At 33.2% G+C, this 13,863-nt stretch overlaps 1 protein-coding gene across 1 annotated transcript in view; it reads left to right on the plus strand.

The window, feature by feature from the left end:
• The window catches only part of LOC106670331 (neurotrimin-like), a 103,954-nt gene that overhangs the window by 62,898 nt on the left and 27,193 nt on the right, over positions 1-13,863 (plus strand). Inside the window, exon 6 of the mRNA XM_024230222.1 lies at positions 11,343-11,492. Coding sequence (XP_024085990.1) covers positions 11,343-11,492 — 150 coding nt within the window. The remainder of the gene's footprint in view (positions 1-11,342; positions 11,493-13,863) is intronic.

The raw sequence follows: 13,863 nt of genomic DNA on the forward strand, positions 1-13,863 counted from the left end.
CTTATGTCCAAAGTAGTGTAGTAAAGTCTTGTACAAACTTAGTTTAGTTTTGACGGTCAAAATGGGTTTCGGTCCTAGAAGTTCTCTTAGTTGTCCAAGTCTTTTGTTAAGTAATTATTCAGAAATCGTGAGAAGCGGTCAGGTGTAATGTAGGTTTCAGAAGAACATTTTCTTTATCGTGCCAACGTTTCGATCTTTATTGAGATCATCTTCAGGGCCTGGGATTTACAAACATTGTTTACATTTAACAAATACATTTAGGATGTGGAAAAGTGAATTTATACAATGCAAAATATATTTTTTATATTCAATGAAAGAATTTCTACTTACTCAAAGTGTTTGTCTTCTGTGTAATTGTGCCATTCTTGCGTGTCGTGTTGAGAGTGCCAGTGAGATTTTGCTGTTTTATGTTTATACGTTGGATTTTGAAGGGGTGGGGAAAGAAGTCGATATAGAAAAGAAATTTTTGTATAAGGCGTCGGCTTCTTTGAGGTGAAAAGAGCCGACGACGAGAAAAAAGTTGGTAATGGTTCGGCCAGATTATCCTTTTAGGATTTTATAGGAAGGGCTAAATAGGAATAGGAGAGCTAAATTTTTGAAAAATTAGACTATGTGAAAAATGTTTAATGTGTGGAATGTGATGTGAAGATAAGTATGTTATCTATATTGAATTTGATTAATGATATTGGCGTAGCTGCGACTGAGTTTACATGTATCTGTTCTGTATTGATGCTGTGTTTATCTCCGTTGATGTAAACCATTTCTATGAAATTACGTTTATGTTTGTTTTGTTCTGTATGTAATATTTTTGGGATTTTTGAAGTCGTAATTCTGTTGGTGTTCAAAATATTGGGTAGCGAGTGCTGTAGGATTTTGCTTGGGTTTTTTGCAATCATAGATATGTTGCTTTACTCTTTTGCCCAGATATTGGGATGTAAGACCGATGTAAGTTGCCGGACAGTTTAAACAGTTGATCTTGTAGATTACGTGAGATTTATTTGTTATCGGTGTGGGATCTTTAATTTTAGAAAAAAGTGTTTGGATTGTTTTATAATTTTTGAAAGCTATTTTGAAGTTATCGGATGAGAGAAATGTGTTTAATTTATGTGATAGGCCTTGTATAAATAGCATGGAAATGTATGCTGGTTTGTTTGTATTTGATAGACTTAATTTACTATTATTAGTATTGGTGGATGGTGTTAGTGTTGAGTTGTAGTTGTTGATTATTGTTTAGGGTAGAGATTGTTATGGAGGATCTGTTTGTATATCTTTATGTTCTTGTGGTGAAATGATTCATGGCTTAGGGTAATCATTCTGTGTAGTAACCCTTTGGCCGTGTTTATTATTGTATGAAGAGGGTGGTGAGATGTAAAGTTGAGGTAGCGATCTGTGTTTCTTGGTTTTTGATACCAATCTGTGATTAATGTGCCATCGGGTTGTTTTATTGTTTTGTTGTTTTCGATTTCACGTGTAAATTGTAGGCGTGGTGAAAGCTATTAAATCTATCTAATGTAGTTTGAATTTGATCTGTTGGAACTGCTGTCAATATATCATCTACGTATTTAGTGAGGAAGGGTAATATGAAAGGAAGTTGTGGTATGACTGTATTTAAGAGATGTGTCATGATTATGTCAGCACGTATCGGGCCTAGGTTACTACCCATGCCTATACCAAATAGTTGTTTGTAAAATTGATTGTCGTATGTAAAGTATCCGTTAACACAGCAGTGTCGGATCATTGTTACGAACGTGTTATTTGATAGACTTGTGTGTGGTGTTATGTTGGGCCTTTTATCTTTAATAATGTTCAGTGTTGTGTCTATTGGAATGTTGGTGAACAATGATGAAACATCTAGGGATATGAGAGAGTAGTGTTAGGGGATGTGGATATTATTAATTTTGTTAATCAAATGAAATGAATCATTTACATTATATGTGTTATCTGTGATGTTGTTGAGTATGTTGGTTAGGTATTTTGTCATATGTGTCATATATTGTTATATGTGGGTGAGTTTACGAATTAAATTATGGGTCTTAGAGGGTGATCGGGTGTATGTGTTTCTAGAGATCCATATAGTTTCGGAGGTGTTGGTGAGGTGTTTTGAAGTGATTTGTAGGTGTACATGTCAATTTCTTTTTGTTTAAGTGTTTCTTGGAGAATTTTGTTTGTCTGTTTGATGAGAGAAGGAGTAGAGTCTGATTTGATTATGCTGTATGTGTTTGTTTCTGTGATAATTTTGTCAATTTTTTCCTTGTACTCTTTTTTGATGATTGCTACTGTTTGTTTGGTATTATCAGCAGAAAGAATGAATATGTCAGGATTATTTTTGAGAAAATTGTTGGCTTTGGTATATGTTTGTTGAGATAGGTTGTGTTGATATGTAGTGATAGTGAGGTGTTGCAAGTTTGTTATTGTGTTATTTTTGTTAAGTTACTGTCTCTTAAGACTTACGTGACGTCTGTCTGCTGTCTGGGTATAGTCATTTGACTTGAATGGAAGTCGGTATATGTTTGTTGTGGGTCATCCAAAAATTGGAGGGAAAGACTTTTTCCAATGTGAACGTACACTGAGTATATATATATATATATTAAATATTCAGTCTTCTCCAATTTTTGGACCAGTTTTCTACAAGCTCAAATTGTTTTTGGTTGTTGGACGTAGTTTGGATAAGATTGGAATTTGAGGACATTTTGGTATGAATTATGAAACGTAACAAAAGTCAAAATGCTCTTCCAATAAATATGGTTAATTTTTTTATGTTTTGTATTGTTTGTTTTTTTTAATTTGGATTAATTTGAAAAGCATTCTTTAAAAACCCATAAATACTATAAATTTTTATTATAAAAAAGAATTATACTTTATACCCAACGCATATTTGTTTCCCAAGGGTATTTGACATAACACAATTCAAATGAGCAAATCTAGCCTTCTATGCTTCGATCTCTAACAGGTATTTTATATTATTTACTGTGGTTATTATATATTATAAATTACATTATTATATATTGTTTACGGTATTAAGTACCGTTTTTAGTATAAAAAATTTATATTCGTGAATTATTTAAAAAGATGGCAGTAAATAATTACAATAAGTTTTTGCTTCGCGTCGATATATTTGTTTTGTCTGGTATTTGTATTGATTGACCGATTGGACGATATTTCGATACCCGTATTTTTCAAGCTTTTATCGATATCCTGTTCGCACAGACATAAATTCGTCATCCATGTCGATTTAAATTTTCAGAAGATTGGCTCAAATGTACTTTTAACGTTCCCTGTCTGTTCAAATAGTTGAGTTAGCCAAACATGGTCTGTACTCGGCCGAAGTTTACCGTTCACCTGATCCATCCATTAAAAGGTGCTCCATCTATTAACAGCATCTTCTGGAATTTATAAAGTTTAATACAAAAAGATTGTATCTTTTTTTAAACTTTTTGGATAATAAATATTAATGGAAAATCAACCCTCGTTTAAAGTTGAAAGCTAAAGGACATTCAGATGAGATGATCAATTTTGTTAATTGAAGACCTCATCAGAATCTCATTTTTGTTTCTCCTATGGATACATTATAAAATTTTACCCGAACGTTATTTTAACAGGGTTTTGTACTTTTGTTTAAATAATATGAACAAGAAGTCTATTCAAGCTTTCATAGAATACAGAAAGAATCAATTGTAAATTCTTTTAGTATAGTTCATAAAAATTCATTTTACTCTATAATTTATGATGATTACCTAGCAAAACTCAAACCTTGTTCACTAAGCAACCTATTTTTCTGCCTTTTAGTACATTCTCTTGCCATTCTTTCATGAAAAATTAGCTTGGGATCATAAAAATATGACGTTTCATTTTTCTTCCTTTGGGGTCGTAGGAGTTTTTCGTATTTACTTTTAAATTTTTTTTATTGTGCCCTCACTTTTCTTAATGATTTTTGTATGCGATTTTCAATTTTTTAATGATGTACTGAATTCTTCTTATTTTATTTATTTGTTGTGCACATTTTTTTTTTTGGGGGGGGGGTGATGCCGAAGAAAGATCTTTCCTCCACTACGACCTAAACAGGTCTATTGTGGACCCCTACAGCTTATTGCCATACCTTGAATATGCGCTATTCGTTATAAAACTGAGCACCTTTCTTCCTTGCCGTCTCTTCGTGGATCTCCTTTCGAAAGAGAATGTCCTACCAAATTGGTTGGTTATACCGTAAACGGGCCAATCCGTCACCATGACAAATGATATGGGTCGATACCTCTGGTTCCTCCTGACAGAGCCACATGCTTTCGCCTTAGCTTTTTTTACAGTTCCAATTTAATCACACACTTCGGAGTGCTTAATTGTGGTTCTGTTATCATGAGTGAGAGGGTTACCCCTTTCATGGTTACTTGATCAGCCTATTTATTCATTCCTATCTATGCCTTGATCATTGAAAATTAGTTCCATGTGGGGCTCTAAACATTTATAGAATGATTCCCTTTTTCCTCCTGTGTTGCACATTGCAGTTGGTGCAGGACTTAGGTAAAGAACATCTGCATACCGGTCTTCATATTCCTCCACCGAGGGCGGAATTATTTGTACGACTTCTACTATTACTTTGAAGTCTTCAGTAAGTTTTTCTGGAATTTACCACGTTTTCCTTCACAACTCGTATAGTTAAATCTGTCTTATTTCTGCGGCTATTAGCCAAGGTTCTTCAAACACCTCTTTAAAAATCTATATTTAAATTTAAAAAATACACTTTCATTATTTATTTCAATCTCCAAGCAGAAAAACGGCTATTTCATGTTAGCTTGTACACGCTACGTGGCATAAAAATTATGTGTGTATTACTATAAGCAAAAAAGTAAAATTATATTCAATTGACTACTTTTCTTACTTTTACGTCACAATTTAAGTCACCTTTGTTCACCTGGCGAAACGTAAAAAAAATGTTTCACAACAAGAGATAAGATTGTGTTTGTTTTGACGGTTTAAAATTCTTGTTAACGAATGAAATTTAAATGTTTCTAACAAACAGTTTCTAAGTTATTCTATCATGTATTCATAAGGTAATATTAAACTAGATAAGCCAGTTCCCGCCTGACGAAAGCTTAAATGATTTAATCAGGGTCTATTGAGCCCACTTTAATTGCCAGAGAACAAACCAGCATTCCGACGTGGGCTCGTGTCCAATCAGCAGATCTAGGGTATATGTGAACACATACTGTTCTAATAATGCAAGTAAAATTTAAAGCGGAAAATCCGTGATAATTCTAGACCGCTGTGAAGCAAGCAGGGCCTAGATAAGGGTGAAATCGTGGGCAATATGTCCTTGTTCTTACCCAAAGACCCAAAGGGAGTATGAATTAAAAAAAAGTTCTTTACAACCACTTCTCTGTTGGAGTTGGCCTTTATTTCCATTTGTCTTTCGGTGCTTTTGTTCATTGTATAATTGACAATTATGAACCAAACCACATTATGTACTTTCCTCAGTCGTTAAATACTTAAAATTCACCTACTCATGTTTTCATTTGTTTCAGCCACTGTAAAATGGCTGAAAACAAATGCAAATTGATACGACTTAACGGACAATCCATGAACTGACGAAACCATCGTTATTTATATAAAAAACATCATGGATAAATAATTTGAGACTTTTGTGAAATTTATTTCCTAATCAGGACTCTGTAAACTAATTTCTTCGAAATTCGAACGGTTTAAACTAATTGTTTTGCGATGGAAAAAGGTATCAGCAGTACTAAGTACAGTAACGGGCAGAGGATGCTACCCTGCGTCCTACTAGAATATTGTTTCAGAATTAGAATATTGACACTTTATCCCTCAAGAACATACTGGATCGAGGTATGGTCGTGAAGAAGAAAACAAATTCACTTGTTACTGCCAAGCTTTCGACATATTTTAGGTCATCATCACAGCAAAACAATCTTAAATATGTGTACAAATTGGCTCATTTAAGATTGTTTTGCCCTGATGATGAATTTAAAATAAGTCAAAAACTTCGCAGTAACAACTGTAAATACATGTACACCGCCCATAAAAAACATGGATTTTTAATTTGTCATGGAAAAGACCGCTCTCTCTCCCTCTCTCTCTCTTTCTCGATTTGCAAATAATGGATAAATTCTGAACTACCATGTTTTAGCAAATTTTACGCTTTACAACTTTTGTTCCGAGGACTTTTTCAAAAAGGTTAAAAAAAACAGGGAAGCAACAATTCTTACTTTGCCCGTTGGGATGACGAATGCTTCTGCTGTCGACAACGACTTTTTTACCTCATCTTGGAAATCCAACATTTTTTCCTATTTTACAAGTTTTATGACAGTTTGGGTTCGAATAACGTATTGAAATGGTTTATGTAAAAGGTTGATGAATGGAAAAATCGAGAGAGAGAGAGAGAGAGAGAGAGAGAGAGAGAGAGACGGTNGAGAGAAGAGAGAAGAGAGAAGAGAGAAGAGAGAAGAGAGAAGAGAGAGAGAGAGAGAGAGAGAGAGAGAGAGAGAGAGAGAGAGAGTGATCGGTTTTTTCCATGAGCTCGTAAAAAGCCACGGTTTTTGCCCAAAAATTTGGAATAACAGGAAAACGGTTGAGAAATCGGCCAACGTGGAAGCTGACCAATTGAAACCTTATTATAATTTTCTATCTTTGCAGAGCCCACTCGAATGACGATTTCCTGGTTCCACAACTAAATCTGATGTTTTCGTAAAAAGTGCAAAAATTCCGCATTTTTGAATTTACTGACGAATGACTGAAGCTAGGAAAACATTAAAGAATTGTTCAGCGCAAAACCGTCTAAAAAATGAGACAGCGCAGGTATGTGATTTAAAAGGCTGAGAAAATATACATTTCCAAATTTGGACATTTTTTCTTTCAAAAACCAGGTTGTCGGTTTTTTATACTATATATCTGAACATAAAATTCAGATAAAAAATGCCTTCTAACGGTGAAATTAAATCTAAAATCCTTTATTTCCATTCGTGGAAACAACCACTGCTCACATCAAATTTCAGTTAAACGAGGCTGCATCGTAATCAGAAACTATTTGCATATATACCAAGTGAAAGTTTACGAAACTTAAACAACAGTCGAGCTCCACTGAGTCCAACCCGCTGAGGTGTGTTCTATAGTACAAAAGGGAACCAAGTCGTTGAAGTAAGCAAGACGCTCCGAACTGAGATACATCTGAGAAAATCTCCGTGAAGATTTTAGAAAAAACAATTCATTTGATAGAATTGAATAACTTTGATAGTAAAGAACGCGGTGTTTTTAGTATTATAATTCATAAAAGCAAAAAAGAAGAGGATACTCATTAGCATTGGAGAAACTGTTATTGCTGTAATTGGAAAACATAATAATGTTCATACTTATTTAACTTTTCACGATGGCTTTTACGAAACATGATACTAAAATTTTCAAAATTGGCCGAACGCTAAATTAAATTAGCAAATGATTTTCTGTGGGATAAACACTTTGGAAGCTAATGCTAAAATATTCATAAATGCCGTATATAACGTTATAGAGATTAAACGGTGGGAGAGTATTGAATACAAATTAACCACGAATAAGGCAGACAGACTAAAAGTATTTAATGAGCAAAGTTTTTCACATTTCCAGTTATACATAAATTTAAAGAAAAGCGCGAGTGGACACCGTGTTGGAAAGGGGTTAACCCCCAAAGAGGAAACAGTTATCCCGCAGGACTACAGAAATGATGGAGAAATTCTTCTCAGAGAAAGTTTTCCCGAGGGGAACTTAAGAGTCTGACACGAACCGTTTAGGAACTATCGGGTTTCCCGAATTTTATAGCCAAATGAATATTTAAAATTATTTATTTCTGTATTTTCATTTTTATTTCCATCGAAATTAATATATCAGTATTTCCGTAATAATAATACGAAAATAGGTATTTTACTAAAATCATTTGAATTATAAACTTTGGATTATGACGACTATTCCAAAACGGCTCCGATCCGAATAAAAAAAGGTTTGTTCACTAGTTAATCATATACGAGCAACCCCATTACTTCAGTGTTAAACAATGTACAACCGATCGGGTGAAGATTGCTCAACACCTGTTTCCTCGGCCTTAAAAAATTGCTTGTCATTTTAAAGCTTGTGACGCCAAAGAAACCGTTTTCAATTTAGTCTGATCCATACCTTTGTTTTTCCGTATCTAGTGACGTGCGATACGAGAAAATATTCGATACAAGTAATCGTTACTGGTATCGAAAAAAATATTCGATACTACTTAAGTATCGACAGACATTATCCGATACTATCGAGTACTTACTCATATGAATAGCTTTTTAGTTTATTCATAAATGATCAACTTACTATTGTGGACATTGTTTAAAATACTCTCATGCGTTAAAATAATCAAGAAATTGCAGTTTTTTAATATTATTTATTTTTTTAATTTAATTTATTTTTTTAATTTAATTTAATTTTTTATGTAAGTAATTTTTCATACAGTGGGTACATAGGTAAGAACAAGGAAAAGCTGCCAAGACATTTCAATTTTATCGTTGTCGACTTTTGAGAAAATTTATCAACGGGTATTTGGTTTCCAAATGTTTGAAAAGATAAAACGTATTCCGTCTGTAATTCCTCAGAGTTTACAAGATACCGACAATTTAGTTTTTTTAGTAAAATAACCTCTTGCCTTAATTTTGGGATGTGACATGGTTAGGTATCTACCTACCTACGAGATGGAAGGCGAACACATTTTAGGGACTTGAAGACAAAAACATTTTATAAGAAATTACTGAAATTGAAAGTGCGAAGCGGGAAAGAATTATGAATTACCAGATTTATCATCAGAGTTACCAACCACCAATTAAAATTCTAGATTAACTTTGTTGACATATGCCGCTAGTAGGCGCTCTTAACAGTAACTAGTCAATTCCCAGTTTGATGAGAGGTAAGTTTCGAACGGTAAATAACAATTCAATATTACTTGAACACTCGACCAAAAATCTATTTGAGCATATTTTCCGATACTACAAAAAGTATTCCATACCAAAGTATTCGGTATCGAAAGAAAATACTCGATAATTTACTCATATCGATTGGTATCGCTCGTTACTATCCGTATCATAATATCATGCACCATTTTGTAAAAAATATGTACATAACATTATAAAATTATAAAACTTTACGTTAATTCTAAACCCAGATGTCCAAGGCCAAATTGGTATAAAAAAATTAAAAATAAAACATTTTCTTCATTAACATTTTTTACTTAATTTTTTTGTTATAAACGAAGCTGTGGTTAGTTCATCACTAACGATGGCGGGAAGACAAGACATATTAATTAAAAACAAGCAAGATTGCAATCTTCTACTAATCCTAACAGCCTTCTGCCTTTGGTATTTAAATTCTTCGAAAGACCTTAAAATCATTCCTCCTCGGTAACCTGTTCCTCAACATTCCACATTCCAATATGAATTCAAAGTGAAAATCATTTCCTCAATTCTAGAGGGTATAATTTGAACCATTTCCTGGGAGACGCCTAGGATTTTGAAAGGGTTTGCATCAGGCAAAAACTACGCAAGCTTTTAGGTCGATTGTGACCGTCAAAACACAACTACCTCAGAATAACTCAATCCAAGACAATCACTTCACACATACGGAATAAAATTGTGGAATTCCGCCAAGCCATCGAATATCCATCCCACCCGATCTTTCTAATTAAAGTCCTTCGATAACCTCATTATCCAACTATTTCAACATTCCATTTGCCAACGAACCTTTCCGACCAAGCTTACAAAGTTCTACATGTACATTTCCATATTTTCATTCCAAACCCTATTACCCAAGGTCACTACCATTTCCTATCGAAATCCCATACGTCACCTTGCACGATGTTTCTGCAACGTAGATGTTTCTGTAATACTGTGCAGGCCAAAATGCCAGTGTTATTACCGGGAGACTTTACGCGAAAATCTGTAATTTGTACAAATAAATCATTATTTTAATAAAAGACAAGACAGACAAGTAAATTTATCAGCGTCAATCAGTTAAGCAAGAGTTCCTTTCCTCTCGCAGACCAACCAATACCACCAAAAACTCTTGATTATTTTAAACCAAATTTTATATGTCAACTGGAAGTATCTTTGGAATTTGTTTACCTACATGACTATCCAGAACCAGCAATTCCATAAAAATTGCTTATTTTGCCTACGACTTGGCAATAACATCAAGACATGAAGTACATTGTATTATAACATCAAACTTGTACGCTGGTAAATCCTGCTATGGTCAACTCGCCTAAATCAAGTCTTGTGTAAGATAAAAATAAATATAATTCCTGCGATTCTTTAATTATGTGTTATTTTTCATGTAGTTTCATAACCACTGCAAAGCACCGCTATCGTTTGTGCACTAAACAAAAACTTGAACGTACTCTCTAACACACCTCTTATTGAGTACTGTTGTGTAAGTAAAAAAAATGTTATACCAAATGTTGATTTCACACGTACGGAAGTATGGATGTTCTATCTAGGGTTACTCTTTTAGAGTAGAAAATACAAATTACGCAAAATAACACAATGGGACAAATAGTAAGAGCACTTTGTCCCGTCCAACGTAAGTAGAAAACTGACAACCCCCGATAACCTAAAGACTACAGCCTGCTCAAAAAAAAAAAAAATAAATAAATAAATTAAAAAAAATAAAGTGTTCACCTTGAACAAGGAAATTCTGGGACTTTATAATTAATTAGATGGACAATTTAGTCATTAGAATTTTAACTGATAGCACGTATCACATTATATTTTTCATGTTTCACAAAAACTTCATAAAACACATTTGATATTGTAGACGAAACGCCCCCAGCAGTTAGCCACTCAATATTCGCAATCCTCAAACCGTTCGAGTTGTTTGAAAAACTAAATGAATGAAGCACTTACGTTATTTAAAATGTCAAAAGCACACCAGACGTGTTCGATGCCCGAAAGTTGAGATAATTTCCTCCACATACGAGTTTATCCGTAACGTTCTTAGACGAGATTTTATCGATGCACTTCCAAATTTTCAGAATTGAGCTAGAGTTAATAGGAGAACTTGGTTATCAGAAAATATCGTCACTGATAAACTTACGTCCAGCATAAATTGCCCATAGCTACAACGCCTATCTGTTTTTATCAATTATTAATGAAGCACGATGTTATCTACGTTTAAAGTTTTGCCTAAAAAGAGTAAAGTAAAATTATCCTGAGAAAACCTTTTAAGATAATAAGTTGTCAAACTTCTCCATAGAATCCATTCCAAATTATAATTTTCCTATAACTTATGAAATAATATATTAGAATTGTTTCAGAACATTTTTTAAAAAAGTTTCTTTTCAGGCGCTAAATACGAGCCCGAGCTGCAAAACAACGCGTACAAAGTATTCATGAAACTGACGATACACTCAGTGACTCCGTCCGACTTTGGCTCTTATAAATGCGTCTCCAAGAATTCACTAGGCGAGACCGACGGAACTATAAAATTGTACCGTAAGTAATAATAAACATTTATTAACTGTTTTAGCCTCTTAAGATATTAAGAGCCCGGAAAAGAAATTTGGGGCAATAAATAAAATACCATTTTCAACGGAAGTTGGTTTGAGGTTTGTCGGTCCTTAAATAATAATTAAAATCCATGTTTAATTTGGTATGAAGATATCGAGTATTACAAAAATTAATTTACTTTTTTATAAAAATCATTGAAAGTAAGTAAGTTTTTGGCACGATTCGTTATCTGAGGGTTGCAATTTTTTAGAAATAGGATTAATAATAATAAGTAATAATAATAAACAGCACAATAAAATAACGTGAATTGCACTTTGGCCAACAAAATATCCGTTGTAAATTAATTTACCCTGTTTATCATTTCTGCGTACGAATTCCTTCACAAGCACTTCAGTTTCTCTGAAATTGATACCCACCAACCTTATAAAGCCGCCCTTTGGCAACTTCCAAAAGCCAAGATATATTGTATGGGGATCGTGAACACATACCGACAAAGTTAATAAATTCAAATTTTATACAAAGCCCGTTAATGACATTGCACGAATTGTTCCCCGACGTAAACAACGAATTCAAACGAATATTGTTAAACAAACCAGGGGAAAGTTTGATTTTAAATTTTTAAAAAAGTTACATTACAAGGCCGGATTATGTTAAATTATAAAATTATTTTTTTCGTTTCTTTATGAATAAATTAAGAAAAATACATTGTCTTTGAATATAATTTTAGTGTATAATAAATATTAAACTGTTCACACAAATGCGTTGATAAAATATATATATTCATTTTGTAAAGTTTCAAAGTAAAGTATTCTGCCCAACTCTTACTCTTCTGAAATTCATTGAATTGTTCATGCAAAATAATTTACCATTAAGGAAAAGTCAAGAAATTAATTTTGTATATTTATTTCTGACCATAACCTGCAAAATCACTTTAAAAATAATTAATAAGTAAAATGTCGAATAGGTATTAATAAATATTAATTTAGTTAAGAACAGTGAATCGCTTTTTATTGGACCAATTCAATTCTAAGTCGTTAACTCGCGACCTGAATATTTCATCTATCAGAACACCAAGCCACGTCGGTCTTCCATTTTTATTTCCTTAGAAATTCATATATCAGCATTTCCGTAAAAATCATATGAAAGTAGGTATTTTATTGAAAACGTTTGAATACATAAACTTTGGATTGTGACGACTATTCCAAAACGGCATCGATCCGAATCACAAAAAGGTTTTTCATTATTTAATTATTTACGAACAAACGCCATTTTTTTTTTTTTTTTTTNCGGACCATGGACAATATGAACTTTTTTGTTCATTTTAGGGTGAAGAATCTACTGGAGAAGTTTGTAGCACGAGTAGCAATTCACCCTGTATATCATGCACCATTTTGTAAAAAATCTGTACGTAACTAATCTATAAGTAAGGTATTGGTAGAGGTAAAAAAGTCAGTGTGACGAGCGGGATTCAAACCCACGACCTTCGGCTAAATACACCGCTGCTCTACCACTTGAGCTGTCGTGACGACGATCCACTCGGAACCAACTTCCCATCTCAACCCACCTTTTGAATTTTCGCTTTTTTGCCATTTTTCAATTTTTTATCTCAACCAATACCTTACATAAAGATTAATTAATTAAAAAGAATTTATTTGATCAATCGGACCACGAAACCGAATCGATTATGTACATAACAAGAAAATTATAAAATTTTACGTTAGTTTTAAACCCAGATGTCTAACGTTACATTGTTTTGTTTTTTCATTACTTTATAAATAAATGCAGAAAAACAAAACCAAAATGTCTTTGACTATACTTTTAAAATGTGTAATATTAAACCGATCACACAAATTCGTTTATAAAACAATATATATTCATTTTGTACAGTTTCAAGGTATAGTATTCTGGCCAACTCTGTTTAAAACTCTTTTAAAATTCATTGAATTGTTCATGCGAAATAAATTACCGTAAAAACGTTAAGAAATTAATTTTGTATATTTATTTCTTAGCATAACATGCAAAATCAATTTAAATAAAATTAATCAGTAAAATTTCAAGTTGTTATTAATAAATATTAATTTAGATAATGAAAGGGAATCGCTTTTTATTGGGCCAACTCAATTCCAAGTGGTTAACTCGCGTCCTGAATACTTCATCTATTAGAACACAAATCCACGTCGGTCTTCGAGTAAAGTAAAACTTTTCTCATTAACAAGACAGTCACCTCCAACACTGGATAACGCCAAAGGGCCGCATTTTACACAATTCTTCGGTGAAACGGTTGAATTTCAGTTCCGACCTGGCTGAAAAGAAATTTTATTCCCTCTCGGGGCCTTCTTAATTACAATACTTGTTG

This window comes from Cimex lectularius, unplaced genomic scaffold, assembly GCF_000648675.2.
Source record: "Cimex lectularius strain Harlan isolate CLEC.00 unplaced genomic scaffold, Clec_2.1 scaffold348, whole genome shotgun sequence".
Lineage (NCBI taxonomy): Eukaryota > Metazoa > Arthropoda > Insecta > Hemiptera > Cimicidae > Cimex > Cimex lectularius.